A 25,581-nucleotide genomic window follows, 5' to 3' on the forward strand; every position below is an offset into this window, starting at 1 on the left:
AGAGCTCAACACATACTTACTTGGTGACTGTTTGAATATAGGTATCTTATTCAATTATTTTCCTGAGTTACTTCTAAAACATGAAACAGATTTGCATTTAAAGTTTATCAAAAGCAGTAGGCATTCACATGAAAGAACCAATGCAAGTAGAAGTCACTTTTTAAAATGTCTGATGTTTATAAAGCTAAATTCTGAGATCTCTGCTCTTGGAATGCTCTAGTTAATTGAATTTCTGTTAACTGTTGATTAGGTTTTGTTAAACAGACTTAGAAATTTTTATCAAATTTTAATCTACTTTCTTGCCTTAGGAAGAAGAATCTGCAGGACACACCTGTATTCTGCTTTGGTGATTCAGGACTCTACAGTGTCTCTAGGGTAGGGTTTGGAGCTTCAAGGAGCTCACTGAGGATGGAGGATGAGCAGGTGAGTGGCAGGTGTTCTAACCCAGGACTCAACTCCATGGGGGTTTCTTCCTCCTTGCTCCAGATATGGTTGATGTTGTCTTGTAGTTGAGGATTACTGTTAGCTGGATTCCAGTTAACCAAAAAATTTTTGGCCAGTGTTTTTTGTAATTCTTGGTACCTTTACTCAAGGGACAAAACTTTTAAAATAACTTCAGCCAGGTTTCTCACCTTTGGGCCAAGAGAGATTTCCTTAGGCACACATACATCTTAAAATATATATATACACACACACATATATATATATGGTCACCCCAGATGTATATTTGTGTCATATATATATATATTTTTTTTTTGGGGGGGTGCTTAAAATTCTCACTTTGGCTGTGCTTTTGAGAAGCGCTAATTCTCCTATAAAGTGCTGGCTGGGCAGCCACCTGAAATGAGGCCCACTGTTTGTTCAAATCAGTTTCTAAGCCCATATGTCTCCTTCAGGTCTTGAAATAGTCAAGAGATCTACTTCCCAAGATATGTGTGAAGAACTAAAGTGTGCAAGGGCAAGGAAATCTACAAGATGAATACGGATTATCTTCAGTTTCATTTAACTGCAATTGCCAAAGTTATGCATTTTTTTGGGTATTTGAAAAGTTGTTGTCAAAATGTAAGACTGAGGTTTTGAGCAACCAAAACAGGGACCCATATGTACTAACATTTAAATCTGCATGACTGTGGTTCCCAAACTTTGTTGCACACCGGAATCACCCAGGGAGATTTTGAAAATCTAGATGCCCAGGTTGTACTCCAGACCAATTAAAATCTGAGAGTGGGAGTCACATGTTAGTATTTTAAAAGATTTCTGGGTGATTCCAAAGTTCAGCAAAGTTTGGGAACTGATGGCATACGGAATTATACAGGTAAGCAATTTGTAGACTACTACCTAAAGAACTCAACTTACAGAATACTTTAATCCCCAGACCTCATGTGTATTTACGTTTAACATGCTTCAACATTATAATAGTAGAATATTTCAGAAATAATGAAAAGAGACTCTATAAATTAAAAATGATTCTGTAATCTGAAATATTTCCAAAATAGTACAATCCACTCCTTTTTTGCAGGGAGGGGGAAAATCAGAAATATTTATTTCCACGTTCAAAATCCCTTTTATAAGTACAGAAGAAGGAGAAATACTGAAAGATGAAAGGATGAAAAGATATAAACAAAGAAAAACTAAAATGATTGTTTACTAAGAATTGCAAACGCTCGTTTTCTGAGCATACCACAAAGTTCCATTCTCTGTTCTTAGGACTTTGTGTAATTGTCAGGGACATGATGACAACGGCTCATGCTTTTAGTTTAGCAAAATAAACCTGAGGGTTCCTTTTCAACCAGGTCTCAGTGAAAACTGAGACTGCACTCTTCTTTATGAAGGAAGAAAGAAAGGAAGTAAGTTAGGGGGGAAGGGAGGAAGGAAGGAAGGAGAGAAAATACGTCTTAGTGGTGAGCTCACCTATCCTTTGAACTGTTTTATGGTTGAAATGCCCTTCCTGACTGATCAGTGCTCATTCAAAAGATTTTCACGTATTAGGAACATTCGAGGATTATGTCAGCTGAGACTCCTGCTGCCCGTGTGGTAGAGAGAACAACTTATAATAGCAAACATATACCAGACTTAGACGAATTACCCTCCCCGCAGCCTGCGGGCCTGTTGGGGTCATTCAATTCGGCAAACAGCCCCGTTTCTATAATCTCTTCCTGCCAAGCTATAGGGACAGCACCTGTTGCAAATCTTTGGAAGAACTGCGTATCTTTATCATCAAATTCAACTCCTCGAACCTCAGAGAAATCTTCAATTTCACCGATATCTTTGGCATAAACCACTGATGGGTCTGGCACAAATGGAGGCTCAATTAGGCCAGCTTCCAGGCGAGGAAAGTTGATGGTTTTGAAGAAATGGTGTTTCCTGGGATCATCAGACTTTTCTCTGTGAAGAAAGGAGATGGCCAGCCTGAGACACAGTAACAAACCCAAACAGGAACTGTTCTAGCAATTCAAAATATGTGGCCTTCTTTTCCTAGAATACATTTCATTTTAATTGCAGAGACAATATCACATGAAGAACAATTTAGAAAAATAACAACTTTCAAAACCACCCACAGGGAATTCCCTGACGGTCCAGTGGTTAGGACTCCATGCTTTCGCTGCCAAGGGCCTGGATTCGATCCCGAGTTGGGGAACTAAGGTCCCACGAGCCACAGATGGCCAAAAAAAAAAATTTACCCCACACTTCTACTATATGCAGATAGTCACATTTTCATTGTTTGTAGACCACCTTCACACTTAGATGTAATTTTTTTTTTTTTTTTTTTTTGCGGTATGCGGGCCTCTCACCGTTGTGGCCCCTCCTGCTGCGGAGCACAGTCTCCGGACGCGCAGGCTCAGTGGCCATGACTCACGGGCCCAGCCACTCCGCGGCATGTGGGATCTTCCCGGACCGGGGCACGAACCCGTGTCCCCTGCATCGGCAGGCGGACTCTCAACCACTGCACCACCCGGGAAGCCCCTGGATGTAATTTTTAAACAGCGAAGTAGTTGACATGACTTTTGTTCTTGGTGTTTCATGGAAACACCAGCAAAATTCAGTGGGGTCAGAACCTGCTTGCCTGCAGCTTCCAAGGCGCTCACTGCCTCTTGCTCTGTCCTTCAGGGTTACATAGAACAAGCGAAGCATGTCTCTTCTTACCTGACCACCACTTACATTTTAAAAGACAGCAGTCACATCTCCTCACTCTTCATATGACATGATTTCTAGGAGCCCCACCTACCTCCCTCAACTGCCACAGTAATCTTTAAAGACTTTTAAATAATCCATTAGCAATTTTTAGCAGCACAACTGAGCATACATTCGGTGCTCAAGACTACAGTTGTTTGTTATCAAACCCTCCTTCCCCATGCTAGAAATTATTCTAGTATTTGCCTTAGAATATGGGGGGAAAATGTGTGTTTCCAGTTAGTTGTGTAACCTTTTATATTAGTTACCTATTGCTGTGTAACAGATTGCCCCAACATTTAGTGGCTTAAAACAACAAACATTTGGGACTTTCCTGGCGGTCCAGCGGTTAAGATTCTGTGCTCCCAGTGCAGGGGGCCCGGGTTTGATCCCTGGTCAGGGAACTAGATCCCGCATGCTACAATTAAGAAAGAGTCCACATGCGGCAAATAAGAGTTCACGTGCTGCAACTAAGAGTCCTCATGCTGCAACTAAAGATCCTTCATGCAGCAATGAAGATCCTGTGTACTGCAGCTAAGACCCAGAGCAGCTAAATAAATGAATAATAAATATTAAAAAAAGGCTTTATTTAAAAAAAACAAAAACATTTATTATTATCTCACAGTTTCTGTGGGGCAAGAATCTAGACTTGGGTTAACTGGGTGCCTCTGACTCAAGGTCTCTAGAGACATCACAGTAAAGCTGTTGGTCAAGGCTGTGGTCTCATCTGAGGGTTCGACTCGGGTGGGGGGTCAGGGTTGGGGTAAATTGCTTCCAGGCTCTCTCATATGGTTATTGGAAAGCCTCCATCCCTCACCATGTGAGCCTCTTCACAGGGCTGCCTGATACCATTGTAACTGTCTTTCTTCAGGACAAATGGTCATAGCAAGAGAGAGATAGAGAGAGAGCTCAAGATATAAGACACAGTATTTTTATTACCTAATCTTAGAAATGACATCTCATTACTTCTGCCACATTCTACTTATTAGAAGCAAGTCAGTACGTACAAGTAAGTCCAGCCCATCCTTAAGGGAAGGGGTTACTCAAGGGTGTGGATGGCAGGAGGTAGGGATCTTTGGGGACCATATTAGGGGTGGTCTACCATACACTCCTCTTGGTTCTTCTTGAGTCCAAGTTTTAAAGAAATAAAAAGAGGGCTGTTTTGTGGCATCAGGTTCAAACGATTTTTTTCTCTTTTTCATTTTCTTTAAAAAGATTTATTATTTATCATTTATTTATTTAATTTATTTATTTATGGCTGCATCGGGTCTTAGTTGCGGCATGCAGGATCTTCGTTGAGGCATATGGGATCTTTCATCATGGCGCACAGGCTTCTCTCTATTGTGGTGTGCAGGTTTTCTCTTCTCTAGTTGTGGCATGCAGGCTCCAGGGAGTGTGGGTTCTCTAGTTGAGGTGCACAAGCTCAGTAGTTGTGGCATGCGGGCTTAGTTGCCCCACGGCATGTAGGATCTTAGTTCCCTGACCAGGGATTGAACCCGTGACCCCTGCATTGTAAGGCAGATTATTTACCACTGGACCACCAGGGAAGTCCCCTCTTTTTCTTTTATATGAGTAGGTATGCTGGTCTGACTAAGAGATGTCTTCCTTTTGGAAGAAGTCAATTTCTGTCATAAATCAACCTTAATAAAGTTAATTACATTCATGGTCTTCCCTTTTTCATTTTTGTTCTAGTAATCAGAAAGCTTTTAGGAAACGGATTGAGGGCTTCCCACATACATCCCCTTCAGAGACTCCCTACTGTGTTTGAGGATTACTGCAGCAGACTCTGTCCAAAAAGATGACTAGAGTCTAAACTCAATAATCACGTTACTAATAACAAGTGGAAATGACCAACATTTATGCAGAGCTACTCTCGGCTAACACAACGTTATGCTCTTCACTTACTTTGTCACATTTAACCATCACAACAACCCTATCTGTCTTTTAACTGTATTTTAAACCTCTTTTAACCTCTTTATACTTGCTTTTGCATTTATAAATAGCTGTGTATCTGAGAAAGCCAGCAAATATAGGTGAATTTTTCAAAGGAAAAATTGTAGTTGAATATTATTATGGAAAAGAGAAACTCAGTCGAAGGCTCCTGATGTCCAGCAATTCCCCAGTTCTTGTTTTGTGATTCAAGCCTAGCTCCATCCAGAAAGGCCCATCCAGGACTCCTTGGACTTTTCCCATTATGATCCCACTGAAAAGAGAGGTATGGAAAACTGTATCATAAGATACTATAAGGTAACTCTGTTCTCCCCAAAGTCACTGAGTCTCCATGAATTGAAAGAAAGGGAAATGCAGGCTTGCCATCTATTAGAACCCACTGATCAGACTTCCCTGGTGGCACAGTGGTTAAGAATCGGCCTGTCAAAGCAGGGGACACGGGTTCGATCCTTGGTCCAGGAAGATCCCACATGCCACGGAGCAACTAATCCCGTGGCCACAACTACTGAGCCCGCACGCTGCAGCTACTGAAGCCTGTGCGCCTAGAGCCCATGCTCCCCAACAAGAGAGGCCACCGCAATGAGAAGCCCGCACACCACAATGAAGAGTAGCCCCTGCTCGCTGCAACTAGAGAAAGTCCATGCACAGCAACGAAGACCCAATGCAGCCAAAAAAAAGGAACCTACTGACCAATGTCTGTGTGGTTTACATCCTGTAGAGTAAGAGCCTTGAGGGAGGGTTACTAAGATGAATTGAAACTTCAAGGATGGATTTTTTTTTTAAAGTCAGATCTACTGAGGTATAATTTACACAGCAACATTTTAAAGTATCAGAAAGATTTGAGGAATGGGGGTTGGTACCAGATTTTAAATGTGTCAGAACAAGGATAGAGGTAAAATTCCACCCAAGTAGATCAGGAATGAACCTCAGGCCTGTGTGTCTCAAAGAGAACAGAGGAGTTAGAATGGGACCAGGTGCCATGAGGAAGAAGCTTGTACCATCTTGATGGCCGCTGGCAGGTATGAACACACTGTACCAGAGGTCAAGAGGGCACCTTTAAAGTCCCTCTGAGCAGATTTAACTTGGATAAAGGAGAGTGCCCATGGGCTCGGTGACCGTGGGGAACTTGCCATACCAGTCCTCACATCAAGATGCACAGTTCTCTTATCTAGGAAATAGACTCACAGATGTAGAGGACAGACTTGCAGTTGCCAAGGGGCAGGGGTGGATTGGGAGTTTGGGATTAGCAGATGCAAACTATTATATACAGGATGGATAAACAACAAGGTCCTGCTGTATAGCACAGGGAACTATATTCAACAGCCTGTAATAAACTATAATGGAAAAGAATATGAAAAAACAGTATATATATGTATAACTGAATCACTTTGCTGTACAGCAGAGATTAACACAACGTTGTAAATCAACTCTACTTCAATAGAATAAACTTTTTAAAAAAGGCACCGTTCTTAACTAACATCTCAACCAGGCCCAGATGGCCTTGGCGTGTCCATTAGGGATGGCCAACTGCAGCCTTTTTGCAACTAGTCACAGAAGACTGGGGAAACACGGGCCACATTGAGGTTTTCTTTATGTTCCGCCACATCCCCAACTAGATGCCCCTGGAGAGCGGGGCCCATGCCTTATGCCCCTTTCCAATAAATATCTGTGGGTGCGGATGCTAACAACAAAAGACTAGGCTCTCCAACTTCTGCTCCTTTCCCTCTGCTCCAGGCTACGGGAAAGCTGATCACTTGGCTATTTTGCACTAGCCATGCTTACCTCAGTTGTGTAATTAGAGTGAAGGTTATTTGACTCCTGAACCTTTCCCTGGCAGATTTGTTCAGGGCTCTTTTGGCCCATCATCATGCAGTGCCCTTGGGCAAATAGGGGAGACTATGGAGGGTGGCAGCACCTTTTGTAAGGGCCAAATCAGCAGCTGCAGGGAGACTTCTCCTGCTTATTGAATATATTTCAGAGCATGGACAGGGGCTGTTGTGTTACCAAACCCCACACAGAGATTACAATGGATTTTCTAAGAACAGTCAATGAAGGAAAGATTCCAGCTGCCCATACACGAGGACCACGCTGTGGGGTTCGGTCTGCCAAGAACAGTGGCTATTGGCCTGAGAAGCACTTAAGTCAGAGACTTGCATGGTTATTTGCCCTTACTTGGCTGCACTGTCTGATCAGAATAAATCCTGCAAAACACTTAAGTCTTCACCTTTTATTTTATTGGAACACACCATAGTTGACCCTATCTGAGTCCCTGTGAGATGATCAGAAAAGCTTTTGGCTTCTCTGCAAAATTAATTCACAGACCCATAAAGGCAAAAGAGGAGATTCCCTTCAGTGATGTCTAAGGAAGGAGAAGGGGTTTTTTTTCTTTCTTTCAAATGCTCATGAATGCAACAGGGAGGGGGCACTTGACCTCTCCTCTGTGTAACACATTGTCTAGGTATTTGCTCGGCTTTGGAGGATGCCCACGAAAGCAATCAAACATTATCTCATTTGAATGAATGTTTAAAAAATACAAAGAGTTGAAATGAAAACGTTGGAAGGTTTTCTCTTTCACTGAACAGCTGGTTTTTATATGCTTTCTCTCTAATGTTGTAAACAGTTTTTATACAAAACAGTCACAACAACAAATGCTTTCTAAAAAGGTTTTGCTTGACAGAGCAGCTTCAGGCCATGATCCAGTGCTTTAAGGTGGCGTTTTCCCGAAGAAGTTAGTCAATGTTTCATTTTACAGATTCAAAGTGTGCTTATAGACCGCCTGGAGGGGTGGGATAGGGAGAGTGGGAGGGAGGGAGACGCAAGAGGGAAGAGATATGGGAACATATGTATATGTATAACTGATTCACTTTGTTATAAAGCAGAAACTAACACACCATTGTAAAGCAATTATACTCCAATAAAGATGTAAAAAAAAACAAAAACAAAAACAAAGTGTGCTTATAAAGTACTGAGATAGATTTTTATTCAAAGACACCAAGTGGGTTGTGTTCCCTTCAGGGGAGTCATCTAAAGAGACTGTTCACTTCTTTCACTGCCTTGGCCACTGTTGGTACATTCTCTGATTCCCCCCGCATGGGCTTGAGAGCCAAGATGGTAGAGATGGTCTGTGTTCACCATATCCAGCTCTCCTCTCCTTCCTGGACAGACAGAAAGCAGGACTAGTCAGCTCCCTTGCCCTTAGGCAGGGCCCGAGGACTCCTTCTGTCCAACAGAAGTGTATCTGAAATGACCTGTAAAGTGGGTCTGAGGCAGGACAAAGCTCCCCAGGTTCTCTGCATTCTCTCTTGTTGCCATAGCAACCGAAACCACCAGTTCCAGTGGGGCTGAAAGGTGGAAGCAGCCTGAAGCTCTGAGTCACCATTCAGAAGGGAGATACCTGGAGAACCCCTGGACCCATAAAGGACTTCATATGAATGAGAAATAATCCTTTAGTTTTAAGCCGCTGAGACTTTGGGATTTGCCTGTTATCACAACGTGGCCTATTTTGACCACACTAATACAACAATGCTGGAATCTACACAGGAAAATCACTTCCACGTCAGTGAAGAGTTCCATCTCATTTCAAAATACTCATTTGTTAGTTTCGCTATCTTTGAAATGCTTTGAAAGTCATTACAAATGAATTTTGTTTCGCTATTTTAAAAGATCAGATCAAAAATAAAAAGCTTGCCTCCATACGTAAACATTGCGAGCTAAGGCAGCCCTGTTCTATAGCCTCCGCTGACAACTACTCAGAAGATTTAGAGTAATTTGCCTCTTGAAGTTTTGGTGTAATATTAAAAATCAGTCATATTACTTTATGGTTGTAACTTTCTTTTTGTATGTATTTTTAGATTTTGAAAATTCAGTCCAAGTAATTTAAGACACACGAGCTCGTAGTTTAGTCAAAATATTATCTGATATCACCCTTAGAACAAATTAATAATAATTGCTATCACATTGAATGATTCCTAAGCTATGTTATAGCTAACTTTGCAAGCATTATATCTAAACCTCAAAATATCCCACTGAATTAGTTAGGGTTCCTTAGAGAAACAGAACCAAAAGGGCGCTGAAGTGTCCAAAATGCACAACAGTGGCATAAAAATTATTTTGAGCTGAAGTTATTTGAGAGTCAACAGATGCAGGTTTTGAACTCCCCTTTGTCTGCCTTTAAGATAAGCAGAGCCTTGGAAAAAAACTCAACTCATAAATCTTCTCTCCGGGAATTTCAGGAGTTTTGGAACCAGGAAAGATTGACTCTTATCACCAGTGACAGAACGCAGCACCATACCTAAATAGACATTGCCACAAAGCTATCATATCTCCCATCTATTCTTCTAAGGGCCATTTATCTTTCCTAAAAGTCAACTGTTCTCCCATAAGTGCCCTTACCCCACTATTTCAAAGAAGTCATTTGTTTTCCTGTAAGTGACCTTCTCCCCATCCCCCTCCCCTATTAAATGGAATATAAGCCCTCAATTCTAACTGCCACCTAGTAACATTTTTTTTTTTTTGCAGTACGTGGGCCTCTCACTGCCGTGGCCTCTCCCATTGCGGAGCACAGGCTCCGGACCCTCAGGCTCAGTGGCCCTAGCTCACGGGCCTAGCCGCTCCGTGGCATGTGGGATCTTCCCGGACCGGGGCACGAACCCGTGTCCCCTGCATCGGCAGGCGGACTCTCAACCACTAGCGCCACCAGGGAAGCCCCCTAGTTACACTTTTTTGTGAACTCTTGTGTATGTACATAAATAAAAATCTGTCTTTTCTCTTGTTAATCATCTTTTGGCAGTTTAATTTTTAGGCTTCCATTCCTAAACCTAAGAGGGTAGAAGAAAAGTTCTTTCCTCTCCCCCCAGTACATGTGTACTGGGGGGAGAGGAAAGATATTATCTGATATCAGATAATAGAGAGAGATATCAGATAATAGAGAGATAATAGAGAGATATATTATATATATAATATATATTATATAGAGATATATTATATATATAATATATATATTATCTGATATCAGATAATAGAGAGAGAGAGAGAGAGAGGGAGAGAGGGAGAGAGAGAGGGAGGGAGAGAGGGAGGGAGAGAGAGAGAGTTTATTTTAAGGAACTGGCTCAGGCAATTGTGGAGGCTTGGCAAGTTCAAATTCTGCAAGGTAGGCTGTGTGGCTGGAGACTCAGGGAAGAGTCACAGTTCAAGTTCAAAGGTGGTTTGCTGGCAGAATTCCTTCTTCTCCCAGGGAGGTCAGTCCTTTTCTATTAAGGCCTTCAACACATCGCATGAGGCTCATCCACTTAATGAAGAATAACCTGCTTTACTCAAAACCTACTCATTTATGTGTTAATCTTACCTAAAAAATACCTGCACAGAAACATCTAGAATAGTGTTTGATCAAATATCTGAGTACTGTGGCCTAGTCAAGTTAAGACATAAAATTAACAATCACACCCACAAAAAAACCCCATTTTATATATGAGGATATTGAGACTCCAAGAAAGTAATTCAGTTGCTTGGGGTAAAATGATCAGTATGTAGCCAAGCTGGGTTGTGAGTCTATGTCTGTGACTTGAAAACCCTTGGTTTTTCTCCTTACATAACACAGTTACTCACTGCCAAGGGTCTTTTCATAGATCAGGTTTTCTTATTTTTTTCTTCTAAAATATCTTGATCTTATTATTCCTTTGTAGGCAATAAAACTTGACTTTCCTCAAAACTAATTTCAACTGTACTTAACATAGCTGGCAACATCAGATGTACTTAATAAATATTTGTTGACTGATTAATGATATTTTACAGAGATGTTTAAAGGGGCAGAAACTTTCACTTTAAAATACATCTTGGAGGACTTCCCTGGTAGCACAGTGGTTAAGAATCCACCTGCCAATGCAGGGGACACAGGTTCAAGCCCTGGTCTGGGAAGATCCCACATGCTGCGGAGCAACTAAGCCCATGTGCCACAACTACTGAGCCCGCGTGCCACAACTACTGAAGCCCGTGTGCCTAGAGCCCATGCTCGGCAACAGGAGAAGCCACTGCAACACGAAGCCAGTGCACGGCAACGAAGAGTAGCCCCCGCTCGTTGCAACTAGAGAAAACCTGCGTGCAGCAACGAAGACCCAGCACAGCCAAAAATAAATAAATAAATAAAATAAAATTTAAAAACTGCAGTATTTATTTTTAAAAAAATACATCTTGGAGATTGTTCCATATCAAGTGTTCATAGTGTTTGAAAGTGTTGAAAATACTTAACCACATAATATACAAATAATAACAGGAAAATACTACTACTACTTAATCCCAAGCCTTTGTCATTAATCCAAAGTATTCTCCAAATCCCTGCGGAAATGCTGACATCACTAATCATGTCTTTATATGATAGTTACCTGCTTCCTAAGCGTTGCTCTGGTGTCTTAGCCAAGAAGAGTCTGCAAATGTCTTTTGCTTCCTCTGTGAAGTTATCGTGTTGGAATCTGACTTCCTCTTTCAGTGTTCTTTGCTTTAAATCCTCTTTACTGACTTTTTCCTTGTAATCTTTGAATGGTGTTCGTCCAGCAACCATTTCATAAATACTGCATCCCATTGCAAACCAGTCCACAGGATAGGAATAACTCGCTTTTTCCATTAGGATTTCAGGAGCCATATAACCATTGGTTCCAGCCTGTAATGCCCCAAACAAAAACAAAACAAAACAAAACAAAAACACTAATGTGAGTTGAACAGACACTGCTGACAGCCTACTCAATACCCTTTCTCCTTTTCTTTCCTTGTTGAGGGAACCTAATTTACTTGGAGTGGCCATGTGTCTAACCTATTCTATTCCCTGCTTTCCCAGCAGCCTCTGGTGCAGTCGGGGCGGGCCATGCAATCCATTCTGGCCAATGAGACATAAAGAGGATTTGGTTGGAGTGCATTATGAAAGAGAGAGATACGGCTGATCTTGAAGTGGGAAAATCACCTAGACTCTCTTAGTCCCCTCACCTCATCTTTAAGGTAAAAAGTTCACACTGCTGTCTCTAAGATCCCCTAAGTCCTGCTTCTGCTTTTTATTCACAGATAATAGAAAATTAGACGCATGATTTTTTTTTAAGTGGAGTTCTTTATTGCTAATATTGGACGTTCACATAATATTATCTAGTCTATGATTTTTTTACTCTATTTGCTATGTAATGATACTAATATATCAGCCATCTTTGCCTGTTTGTCTCTGCACTGAAAATTTAATACAGAAATTTTAATCCATAAAATTCCACACATGAAACTTCATTTAACATGCAAGACTATTTATTGTAGGCACAATTCTACCGACAATATATACCAAATGACCATTGGGTTAATGTGTGTATATATATATGTATATATATTTAAATACATGTAGCATACAATTTACCATCTTACCATTTTAAGTGTTTAGTTAAAGAGTATTAAGTACATTTATGTTGTGCAATGAATCTCCAGAACTCTTCATCTTTAAAAGCTGAAACTCTATACCCATTAAACAATTCCCCATTGGGCTTCCCTGGTGGTGCAGCGGTTTAGAATCCGCCTGCCAATGTAGGGGACACGGGTTCGAGCCCTGGTCCGGGAAGATCCCACATGCCATGGAGCAACTAAGCCCGTGCGCCACAACTACTGAGCCTGTGCTCTACGGCCCATGAACCACAACTACTGAGCCCACGTGCCACAACTGCTGAAGAGCCTAGAGCCTGTGTTCTGCAACAAGAGAAGCCACCGCAATGAGAAGCCTGAGCACTGCAACAAAGAGTAGCCCCCGCTCGCCGCAACTAGAGAAAGCCCGCGTGAAGCAACGAAGACCCAACACAGCCAAAGAAAACAAAGCAAAACAAAAAAAAAACCCAAAAAACAATTCCCCATTACCCCAACTGCCCAGGCCCTGGCAACCACCGTTCTAATTTCTGTCTCTATGAATTTGACAATTCTAGGTACCTCATATAAGTGGAATCATGCAGCATCTGTCTCTTTGTAACTGAGTATAATTTCAATACGTTCATTCATTCAACAAATATTTAATGAACACCTGCAACATATCTTGTAATTATAAAGTATATATTTACATTATGTTTTCATAAAAACTAAGCTGCTTTTGATTAAAGTATAATGTATAACCTTTGCAGCACTTAAAAATGCAAAGAACACCGTAAAACGACAATAAGCTCCTATTAATATTTACATAAAAATGAGAACATAAATTATTGGCAGAGTTGTAAGAAACAGATGTGCTCTGTAATTTGACTCCGATTTTTAGGAGAGCAGTAAGACACAGAGCATAGACAATGAGATGTATCAACTGTTCCTGTTCTTCAACCAGGTCACTTGACTTTGGAGCAAGTAGCTCAAAGAATTGATTCAGAAGAAAGGGAAAGGGATCTACATCGCGATGTTCGTAGCGTCATTATTCTTCACGGTTGCAAGCTGGAAACACCCAATGCCTTTCAATAAAGACAATAGACCAGGAGACTTCCCTGGCAGTCCAGTGGTTAAGACTCTGTACTCCCACTGTAGGGGGCATGCCCACGTGCCCGCCATGCGACCAAAAAAAAAAAAAAAATAGACTAGAGTCTAGTGTTAATACCAAGAAGTGCATATATGTAATGGGTTTTGCATACTGATTATAAATGTGAATTCAGTACATCAAAAAAGGTTGGAAAGTATTTTTAGTTGTTTACTGGGTGATTATTTTTCTGTCTAGTTGCTTAAATATATGTTTTTAATGTACACAATATATGTAATACCTTAGGAACATTAAATTTCACGGATGATTTTTACATGGATAACAACAATGAAAAACATAAATGACCTAAGCACTAATGAGGAGTAATTGGCTTGAGCAAGAAAATTGTGGAAGTGACCTTGGTCTGACAGGCTGGGCATGAGTCAGCATGGCACTGCTGTTTTCGTAGGAGTGTGTATGTAATTTGGGTGACCATATGTTCCGGTTGGCCTGGGACAACAGTTTACATCTGTTGTCCTGGCATCTTGTCCAGAGTTACGTCTGCCAAAACAAAAGGGTGCTGTAGGCTCCTCTGAGGCCCAGGATACAGTCTTACTCATCTTTGTATCAAACTGGGTATTTACCCCCCGAGCCTCCCTTGCTGCACGCCCAACAAAATGTTTCTTACGTAAACAATAGTGAAGATGGTAACTAGATGTTTTCCATCCACTATCCAACAAATATTTGTTAAGCCACACCCTGCAGTGATTTCTAGGGATACCAAGACATACTAGGCCTGGCCCCTGACCTTGAGGATTTATAGGCTGGTGGAGACAGGTCAAAAGGTTAATTCAGTAAAGGAGGGTAAATGCCTTAATGGGAGTGGAAAACAAACATAGGGAGGCCAGAGGGTGTGTGTGTGTGTGTGTGTGTGTGTGTGTGTGTGTGTGTGTGTGTGCGTGTCAATGTGTGTGTTGGGGATACTTTACTGAAAAGTGACAGCTGAGCTGAATTATGAGGGAAGAACCTTCTCACAAAGAGAAGGCTGTCCAGGTAACGGACATGTGTAAGAGATGGAGTCCGGAAAAATGTGGGGTGCTTGGGGAACTTTAAGTAATTTGGCATTTCTGGAGTATAAGCTCTGTGGGATGCAATGGTGGGAGGGGAGACTGGAGGGGGAGATGTAGATGAAATTGAGAAACATTGTCTGCCAAGGTGGCGAAAGTCCATTCCCAGGCTCCCTTTTCCCTTTGTCCCTTTACTATAGAGCCAGAAGGCTAAGCACTCCATCTCCCAACCTCACATGTTGCACTGAGGGTGGCCATGTGGTAATGTGATATGAGCTTCACTTGAGAGGTGTGCAAGGTGAAGGCACTGACGGTTGGGAAAAAGCTTAAAAAATGGGGGAAATATCCAGTGAGAACACGAGTAAAACTTCAAGTAAGTCCTTCATAATGTTTAGTTTTCATGTAAGAAATACACACTCATTTTTTAAATATCTCATTTTTAAAAGCTCATTCTCTAATTTTAAGTACTTTGGAAAGGAAAAAAGTAATATCTATCAGAGGAAAAAGAAAGTTAACTAGGCCAGAAAATAAGATATATATTTATAAATTTCTTATGTCAGAGAGCATGGTATTAAAAATGTGAAGGTCAAAGCACATGTTGACCTGCAAATTTTTCATCATTGCTCTTATTATCTTACGTAACCTCACCCTGAATGACTCAGAATTTTGTGTGCTCAACAACAACGACAAAATGGGAGAAATACATGAAAGATGTAAGATGGATTAATGGATCAACAGAGGGGTGGATAGATGGATGGACATGTGATAAAGCAAGTCTAATAAAAGGTTAATAATGCACAATGGAATATTGTTCAGCTATAAAAAAGAATGAAGTATTGACACGTTATGACATGGATGAACCCTGAAAACATTATGCTAAGTGAAAGAAGCCAGTCGCCAAAGGCCACTTCCTGTAGGATTCCACTGAAATGCAGTATCTAAAATTGCATGCAACCAATTTTAGTGTTGTTTAGGGTTGGCAGAAGGGGAATGGGAGTGATTGCTAATGGGTAGGGGGTTTCTTTTGGGGGTGCAGAAAATATTCTAAAATTGTGATAATGTTTGTATATCTCTGTGAATATACTAGAAACCATTGAACTGTACACTTTAAATGGGTCAATTTTATGGTATTTAAATTATATCTCAATAAAGGTGTTTAAAATGTCAAAGGTAAACTCTAGGTCATGGGTGTACAGGTGCTCGTTGTGAATTCCTTCAACTTCCCTGTATGTCTGAAAGTTTTCATAATAGAATGCACAGGGGAAAAAGGAGTAAGGGGTGGGGGGATGTGATGCCAGACATTACCACACTGGCTGCTAGTTCATCAGGCACATGAAACTCTTCTGCAAGAGTCACAAGGAAGAACCACAGGGGAGAGCGGAGGAGGGGCATCTATCGGCCCAGCTCCCTCCCATCTCCTACTTCCATTAGTCAATAGTTAACCCCATATGATATCACTTATACGTGGAATCTAAAAAATACAACAAACTAGTGAATATAACAAAAAAGAAGCAGACTCACAGATACAGAGAACAAAGTAGTGGTTACCAGTGGGGCAAGGGAAGTGGGGAGGGGCAATACAGGGGTAGGGCTTTAAGAGGTACAAACTAACAGGTATAAACTAAGCTACAAGGATATATTGTACAACATAGGGAATATAGCCAATATTTTATAATAACTATAAATGGAGTATGACCTTTAAAAATTGTGAATCACTATACTGTACACCTATAACATATAATATCGTACAACTATATTTCAATTAAAAAAGAGAAATGTCATTTTGAATTCTCTGACATGTAAATGTTTAATCGTATACTGAGATTATACATCACTAAAAATAATAAAAAATAGAATTGTTAAAGCATGAAATAAAAAAGAATTATCCCAAAGCTAGCTTGTCTCTATTTCCAGATATGTCATCAGACCCTTAGCAGTTGCCTGGAAAACCAGGTCCCACATCGTACTACAGTATAATATTTCACCCAGCTCTAAAAGTGGAGGAACAACTTGGCCTACAAGTGGTGTCAACAGGGTGTTGCCCGAGAGAGAGGAAAGGAGGCCGTAGAGAGAATGTAAGAGGGTGTGTGAGGTCTGTGGCCCAGTACACCAACTTCATGAAATTTCTCAGTGACAGGCTTTGCTGTGAGGTATTTTTCATCCCTGGTGCTGGCTACTGGCTGGTCTCTCAATCCAGAAACTAGTGGCTGTCAGTATTGGGAAATTTTCTGAAATTATTTCTTTGATCATTTTCTCCCTTTCATTTTCTTTCTTCTCTCTCCCCTCCCCCCTTTTTTTAACTCCTGAACTTATCCTTTGTGTTTCTTATTTTTGCTCCTACTTTCTATCTCTTTGTCTTCTGTTTTCTTTCTTTTTTTTTTTTTTTCTGGGAGACTTCCTCAATTTTTCTTCTAACTCCTCTATTTTTTTAAAGTACTTTAATAATGGGAAATTTCACACATACACAAAAGAAGACACTAGAATAATAAACCCAGTGTACTCTATACCCAGCTTCAACAATTATCGACACATGACCAATCTTGTTTCCTGTGTCCCTACTCAAGCCCAATGTCCCCCACCCCTGCCACTAACTTAGATATCATTTGTAAGTATTTCACTATGAATCTCTAAAAGATAAGGTCACTTAAAAAAACAAGCAAATAAACACAAAGCACTGCAAACACCGTTATCTCACTTTAAACATAACAATAATTCTTGAATATTATCAAATATCTGGACATATTTATACTTTCCCAATTGTCCTATACACTTGCCCCCTAAATAGTTTGTTGAAATTTAGGTCCAAGTAAGGATCACACAGTGTGATTGATTGATATGTTTCTTAAATCTTCAGGACTATATATGTTTTTCCTCTTTCTCTCCTCATCCCCTGCAAGATTTTGTTGGGAAAAAAAACTGGTTCAACTGCAGTTTCCCACAGTCAGATTTTGCTGACTGCATTCCTGTGGTGTTATTTAACATGTTCCTCTATTCTTTGTATTTCCTGTAAGTTGAGAGCTAGATCAACTTACAGGAAATAGCTAGATCTAGAAACTTCTACTGAACTTTTCATTTCTTGCAAATATGTTTTTATTAACATACACTTAACACAGAATAATGTGCTTATACTTCGGGTTCAGTACATTTTGATAATTGACTACACCCATGTAAATACAACCCAAACAAGATAAAGAACATTTCCATTCATTTCCTTTGTGCCCCTTCTGGTTCATTCTCCTCCCCTCTTGCCAGGCAACCACTTTCTGATTTCCGTCACCATATATTAGTTTTGTTTGCTCTTGGATTTCACGTAGATGGGACTGTATGGTAGAAACTCTTCTGTGTCTGACCTTTTTTTAACATAATGTTTTTGAGATTCATCCACGTTGTTCTGAAAACATATTTATCTATTTTTAATTTCCAAATGTCCTTGTTCTTCTCTGAATGTTCTTTGTTTTACAACATCTGTCCTTGTTTCATGGATGCAGTATCTTCCCTTAAATCTCAAAAGATATTAATTGTAGGTTTTTAAAAAATTGTTCTTTTCTACTCCCCGCATTGTTCCTGTTCCCTGCAATTTCTTTCTTCTGTTTGTTTTGGCATTGTCTTTCATTTTGGAGGGTTTTTTCAAATGACAAGTGATCTTTGACTTTCTGTTTGTATTTAAGAGTGCGACACCAAAATGCTGACAAGAAGCTGGTCAACTGATGGGCTTCACTGTAGGGTGATTATGCCAGGCCGTGTCACTGGGGACCCTACCTGTATCTGTAGACCTTCTGTGTTAGGCTGCTCAGTTTCCCCAGAGGGAGATCCTCCAATATCCCACCTGAGAGGTGTCAGCCTCTTTGCCCTCATTGTGGGAGCTGAGATGGGAAAGGGGCAGAGCTACAGCTCTGAGTTGGGCTATATGTTCCTGGGTCAGGCTTCTCCCTGGCTCAGTCTCTTGAGCTGGGGTGGGAGAGGCATGAAGAAAGACTATGAACAACATCCCACTGCATTTCAGACGGTGGTGATTGGTAAGTTCTACTCAGCCACATTTACTGTGAGCTTGCTCCGTGTGTGGCAAGTTTCCAGCGAGCAGATTTCAGAGGCGAGTGATTTCAAGGATTAAAATCGCTAATCAGGACACTGGATAGACATCAGTCACTCAGTAGAAGGTGTAGGGTAAAAAGTGGGCAGCATATGCCAGTCGTGAACAAAGGATTGCGAGACACACACCGGGAGAAAAATTGGAAATAATAATGGGCAATACTTATTGAGTGTTTATTACATGCTAAATATTTTGTCAAGTGCTTAACGTGAACTTCTTGTTTAATCTTCATGATAAACCTATGAGATAGAGCCTATTTTATCCTCCATTTTGCAGATTAGAAAACTAAACCACAGAGAGGTTAAATCTTGCCTAAGGTCACCCACCCAAGATTCACGCACAGGCTTGCACTGTGAACCACTACATTACACTGCCTCTGTGGAAACAGGCGAGGTAGCCTTTTCTTATCCTTCCAAGTTCCCTTCAGGATTTCTTTTCTCCCTCTAGAGTATCCCCCTTCCCTCTCCCCATCTGCCAGGTACTAAGTCCTCATCTTGGTCCGTTCTTGCTTAAGCTGCTTCTCTTCTTTTCCCAACAAGTTCTCTGTTCTTTGCCGGCATCACTGCTCAGGCAAGCTGGCTGGCCTGCTCCACACCACAGAGGTTGCTGGTCGGTGGGCACCAGACCCTGAGCCACGCTAGGACCAACTTGGTCCCACCCCCAGGAAACAAGTGAAGAATCGCCGGCCATCTTTACGGCACTATAACCCCTTGGAATCTTGGAAAGAGCGCTAATGGCATGCAGGGTAACCTCAGATTCATTCCAAATAATTATCAGGACTCTACCTCTTGGCCCTAAAGACAGAAAATGTCAGTGATGGAATTCTGAAGGGCACCGCCTCCTTGAAGAGTGGAGGTATTTCACAGAGGAGAAGAATGGAATTAGCAGCGGACGCCAGAGTCCAAGCGCCCAAATTCCATCGCGGCCTCCAGCTGAAAAAATGAATTGCCTGCCCTTTATGCCATTTGTCTTCGGCATGTGAACTGCCTCCTCAGAGTGGGGTGGGAGGAGAGAACGGGCCAAGCAGCATGGGGCAAGGTCTAACCATGCTGACCTCTCGTGGCTCAGTTTAACTCCTGCAGTTACAAAGGGCCCCCCGCGCGTCAGTCTCTGTGGCGTCAAAACAACCCCTTTCAGATCGTGAGACCAGGAACTGCCATTGCCAGGGCTGTAGGGATCACTCAAGCGTCAGCAGCAACAGAACTCCGTGGTGGGTTTTGTGTAGAGTTTGACTTTTTTTTTTTTTTGCTTCATTTTGTTTTGCTTTGGTTCTAGAGCGCCCTTTGGTGGGTCCACTCCGTCAGCACCTGGTCAGGCAACACAAAGTATGCCCAGCATTCAGGGCATCAAGCATCAGGAGGCCAGATGGGGTCCAAACCCCTCCCCCCGGTGGGCAGCAAGAAGTCCATCTACCACTGTCATCGCATGTGGGTTGCTTAGTCCCATCAGGGCCACCTGTCACCTACAGGTGTCCAGACTTTGAGGAAGGTGGATCAGAGCCAGCTCGTGGGGACCTGTGCGGACACCCCCTTCCTTGCTCTTGCTGTTGGATGCTGGCTTCCACTGACCCTGCAGCTGTTGTCACTCTCACCCCTGGGCCCATGGGAGCTAAGTGGCAGGGCCCAGGCGGGGGGGGGGGGTCTGCACATTGAGTAGCCCCGGGTGGCTCTGGGCAGGAGTGAACTGTGACCTCATCCGCAGTGATGAGAACAGGGTGTGGCCTTTCAGTGGGGGGCTTAGAGGGCATAGTTCTCATCCGACTAGTTTTAAACGTCCATTAAGAAGTGTGCGTGTCCCCGCGCGTGCTTGCGTGTGTATGTGCAGGTCCTTCAAGGTCAAGGTCACTTCCACGTCCCAGTGAACCTGAAAAGTTGGCAACCTTAAATTCCATCATTAAAGGAAATGCCTGTATCCTGGTGCCCTTGGTGTGGCCAGGCCAGGCTGGATTTACTGAGCCACGCGGGGAGAAAGACGCCGTCAAGGAAGCTGTTTCTGCGTTTCCCGATGGCCCAGCAAACTGGCCGGCGGAGCAAGAAACCGCCCGCGGATGCCTCTTCCCCCCAGTTCATCACAAACCAGATCCACTCGACAACACAATCCAAACAGAAGAGGGAATCAGAATGTACATCTTTTGTTTGCCGTGGCAGGAGAACTGTTGAGCAGAGGAAAAAAACAAGCTGAGCTTAGCGCTATCGGCTGTTTCCTGGGGCTCGCTCCTTCCTTCCTCCGAGGGGGGCCCGGCCGCTTTGTTCTCGTTCCCAGCTGCTCCTCTGCGCCTTTAAGCGGTGGCCTTTGCAGACCTCAGAGGAATGCGGCCCGGGACCCCAGGGGACTTTGCTCCAAGGCTCCGCCCTGTGTGCTCAGCCCCGGGCTGCAGCCTCCAGAGCGCGGACCTAACTTTTGCTCCTTGCCCTCCCGCCCCGTCGCTTTCTGCCAGCCGCTTCCTGGGCAGGAGAGGGAGCCTCACCAGAGGGGCTTTCCTGCTGTCCCTGACACCCCTGGGAAGAGGGGATCCAAAAGAGGGATCCCTGCAAGAACGAATTCTGCAGCTATACGGTCTGGTATCAGTCTGCTGTGGTGCAGATCTCAGCTCTCCCAATTACTAGCTGGTCACCCCCAGGCCAGTTACTCAACCTCTCTGAGCTTCACAGCTCTTACCTCATAGGACCGTGATGAAGATTAAAGCCATAATACACACGGCTTGCCTTTCCAAAGCCTGGCACATAGCACGCCCTCAATAGGTGTTAGCCACGCTGGTCACCAAGCCAGGTTCTGGTTGTCTCAGGCAGGGCAGCTACGCAAAAAGAAAAACCCAGAAGCCTCTAAGACTCCATCAGATTGAAAGACGGGCCTGGTACATCATCAGAGATCGATAGCTGGGATTCTTCCACTGGAGTGTGTTCTTTGGCGGTTTCACATTCTGCGAATCTGTCCAGCAGCAGGCTGATGCCTATTTTCCATGGTGACTCTAAGACACTCAGAATAAAATCACAGACGAAGCTCCACGTGGCTGTGAGGAAGTGAGACAATGGCACGTGGCTGCTCGACTCAGCTTCCAGGCGAGCTGCGCCTTCATCCACTGCCCACCCGGCTGCAGCCTCGGGGTCCTACTGGCTCCTAGTGTCCCTCAGAGAACAGAGCATGGCAGCAAAGGTCCTCTGAGCAGCTACAGTGCCTTTCAGGTGAGGCAGAAACAATGCAACAGTGGGGATCGTGGCAGAGGGTCTAGCGCTGGGCTTCTTGTAAAATAATCACAGCAGTCATTTTGTGAGTGCCTACCACGTGGCTGACCTCTGCTAGGCATTCATCTACTTTGATCTTCTCATCAAGCCTAAGAGGGGAGCAGTATCAATCAGGCTCAGAGAAGAGGCATGACTGGTCTGGGGTCACACACAGGGCTATGGCAAGCCTAAGTGGCACGTCTGGGCCAGTTAGAAGGAGGTTCTCCGCCTGGGTTTGTGGTCAGCCTGTGCGTCCGTACACAGCAGCCACAGTAAGTGGCAGAACCAGATTGGCAGACTCACTCTCCTTCCATCTTTTTGATCCCGTGGACCGTATTTCGTCAGCTGCACTTGATCTGAAAGGATGCTCTGAGCTTCCAACGTGTTTACCTCAAATCAGGTGAGGCGGCAACCGTTTGTTCCCTGGATCGCATCATCGTGCATGACAGCCCTCTCCTGCCACACCCCGCGAGCCTCACGACCCTCTTTCTCTCCTCACTGCCACAGCTCAACAGACAATGTGCCAGCCTGGCACTTCCCACGGAAGACGGAGGGCCAACCCATGCTCCGCGCACCGAGCCACGTGCAGTGCCAGATTCTCTTCCCTCTCCCCTCTGTTTCCTGTATCTGTGAGTCTGTTTCTGTTTTGCATATACATTCCCTTGTACTATCTTTTACATTCTCCATATAAGTGGTATTATACAGTCTTTGTCTTTGACTTAGTTCACTAAGCATAATATTCTCTAGGCTCATCCATGTTGCTGCATACGGCAGGATTCCATTCCTTTTTATGAAGGAGTAATATTCCATTTTACATATATATTATACCCCCGTCTTCTTAAGCCAGCTGTCTGTTGATGGGTGTTTCCACGTCCTGGCTATTGTAAATACTGCTGCTACGAACATTGCACTCCTCTCCTCCTTACCCTCATCCCAACTCCGTCTTCCTGTTGGCCCTTCCAAGGCTGATTTTGTCACTTTCCTGCCTGGAAACCTTCAGTGGCTCCCCAGCACCCTTGGCATTGGGTTCGAATGCCCTTGTCTGACTCCTGCAGCCTCCTAGGGCCTGACACAGGCTCCGCTCTCGGTAGCACCTGTTGTCTCCCTCACAGCCTTGACTCCACACTCTAGACAGCTGCAGAGTCACACTGTCCTCAGCTGAGCCCCAGGCCTCTGGCCAGGGTTTCACTGCAGCACTACGAACATGGTGGGTCATTATTTGTGGGGAGGGGCCGTGGTGTGCGTTGTAAGACGTTCACAGCATCCCTGGCCTTTACCCAGTAGATGCCAGTAGCAACTCCCCAGTCATGACCACCAAAAAGGTCTCCAGACATTGTCAAAGGGCTCTAGGGGCCAAAATTGCCCTCAGTTGAGGACCACCACCCTATGCTGATCCCTGTGCCAAGCCCACTCACCTTTCTCTTCACCTGCTTCACTTTTTTTGTTTTAACATCTTTATTGGAGTATAACTGCTTTACAGTGTTGTGCTAGTTTCTGCTTATAACAAAGTGAATCGGTTATACATATACATATGTTCCCATATCCCTTCCCTCTTGCATCTCCCTCCCTCCCACCCTCCCTATCCCACCCCTCCAGGTGGTCACAAACCACCGAGCTGATCTCCCTGTGCTATGCGGCTGCTTCCCACTAGCTATCTATTTTACATTTCGTAGTGTATATACGTCCATGCCACTCTCTCACTTTGTCACAGCTTACCCTTCCCCCACCGCAAATCCTCAAGTCCATGCTCTAGTAGGTCTGTGTCTTTATTCCTGTCTTACCCCTAGGTTCTTCATGACATTTTTTCCCCCTTAAATTCCATATACATGTGTTAGCACACGGTATTTGTCTTTCTCTTTCTGACTTGCTTCACTCTGTATGACAGACTCTAGGTCCATCTGCCTCACTACAAATAACTCAATTTCATTTCTTTTTATGGCTGAGTAATATTCCACTGTATATATGTGCCACATCTTCTTTATCCATTCATCTGTCGATGGACACTTAGGTTGCGTCCATGTCCTGGCTCTTGTAAATAGAGCTGCAATGAACATTGTGGTACATGTCTCTTTTCGAATTATGGTTTTCTCAGGGTATGTGCCCAGTAGTGGGATTGCTGGATCATACAGTAGTTCTATTTTTAGTTTTTCAAGGAACCTCCATACTGTTCTCTGCAGTGGCTGTATCAATTTACATTCCCACCAACAGTGCAAGAGGGTTCCCTTTTCTCCACACCCTCTCCAGCATTTATTGTTTCTAGATATTTTGATGGTGACCTGCCTCACTTCTGTTTGCCTTGTAAGTCTCGACTCAGTTGTCATTTCCTCCTGAAGCCCTTCCTGACCCCATGACCCAATGTCGGGCTGGTGCCCTTCCTATGCACTCAACTTGGACAGTCTGACTGCTGTATTGTCAGGGCCCTTTGACTTATCAGTCTCTTCCCTGTCCTTGGCTTCATGAAGGCAGGCATTTGTTTGCCTGGTATCCTGTTGTACTCAGGGCCAAGTCTGTACCTGTGACATGACCTCACCTAGTAAATCACCCTCGACAGCCCTCTCTCCCTTAGCCCATGTCCAAACGATCACTGAGGCCCAGTCATTCTGGAATCTCTTCCCAGTTCAAACACTGTGCTCTGGCTCCACCACCCCTCCTGTTGGCTGAGCTGCCATCATCTCTCACCTGGATTACAAATGACCACAATCCACCCGAATCCCTTCTGATCTGCTCTCACTTCAGATGGAGTGATACTTTTTTTTTTTTTTTTGCGGTACGCGGGTCTCTCACTGTTGTGGCCTCTCCCGTTGCAGAGCACAGGCTCCGGGTGCGCAGGCTCAGCGGCCATGGCTCACGGGCCCAGCCGCTCCGCGGCATGTGGGATCCTCCCGGACCGGGGCACGAACCCGTGTCCCCTGCATCAGCAGGCAGATGCTTAACCACTGCGCCACCAGGGAAGCCCGCTGGTTAGGATTTTGGTAGAGACCAATATGTGACCGTGAAGTAGCCAGAATGCCTGTCCTGTGTGGTTCTCAGAAGTAAATTCTCAAAGAGAAAATTTTTTGGAGCAGGGTCATAATGGTTGTGATGTATGTACGTATTAACTTCTGATGAAACACACTCAGAGATCTTTTTAAAATCACTTATTCAGGGCTTCCCTGGTGGCACAGTGGTTAAGAATCCGCCTGCCAATGCAGGGGACATGGGTTTGAGCCCTGGCCCGGGAAGATCCCACATGCCGAGGAGCAACTAAGCCCATGCGCCACAACTACTGAGCCTGTGCTCTAGAGCCCGCGAGCCACAACTACTGAGCCCACGAGCCACAACTACTGAAGCCCGGGTGCCCTAGAGCCCATGCTCTGCAACAAGAGAAGCCACTGCAATGAGAAGCCCGCACACTGCAACGAAGAGTGGCCCCCGCTCGCCGCAACTAGAGAAAGCCCACGTGCAGCAATGAAGACCCAACGCAGCCAAAAATAAAATAAAAAAATTTTAAAAATAAATAGACAAAATCACTTATTCAGTGTGTCACTAGCATTGTAGTCGACATGACAGAAGCTTCAAAATAAATATTATGCCCAAACTCTATGACATTATCCCTCTGAATGTGAGGAGTTGGTTAGAGGCAGGACATGGTAACCAAAC

General features: G+C 43.6%; 1 protein-coding gene across 1 annotated transcript in view; it reads right to left on the bottom strand.

Moving 5' to 3' along the window:
- Window positions 1–720: 720 nt before the first annotated feature.
- The window catches only part of GRK7 (G protein-coupled receptor kinase 7), a 36,065-nt gene continuing 11,204 nt past the window's right edge, over window positions 721–25,581 (bottom strand). The window contains exons 3-4 of the mRNA XM_004312343.4: window positions 11,499–11,773; window positions 721–2,385 (exon numbers count right to left, since the gene is read on the bottom strand). Of these exons, the coding sequence (XP_004312391.2) occupies window positions 2,049–2,385; window positions 11,499–11,773 (612 nt within the window). The 3' untranslated portion in view covers window positions 721–2,048. The remainder of the gene's footprint in view (window positions 2,386–11,498; window positions 11,774–25,581) is intronic.

This window comes from Tursiops truncatus, chromosome 4, assembly GCF_011762595.2.
Source record: "Tursiops truncatus isolate mTurTru1 chromosome 4, mTurTru1.mat.Y, whole genome shotgun sequence".
Lineage (NCBI taxonomy): Eukaryota > Metazoa > Chordata > Mammalia > Artiodactyla > Delphinidae > Tursiops > Tursiops truncatus.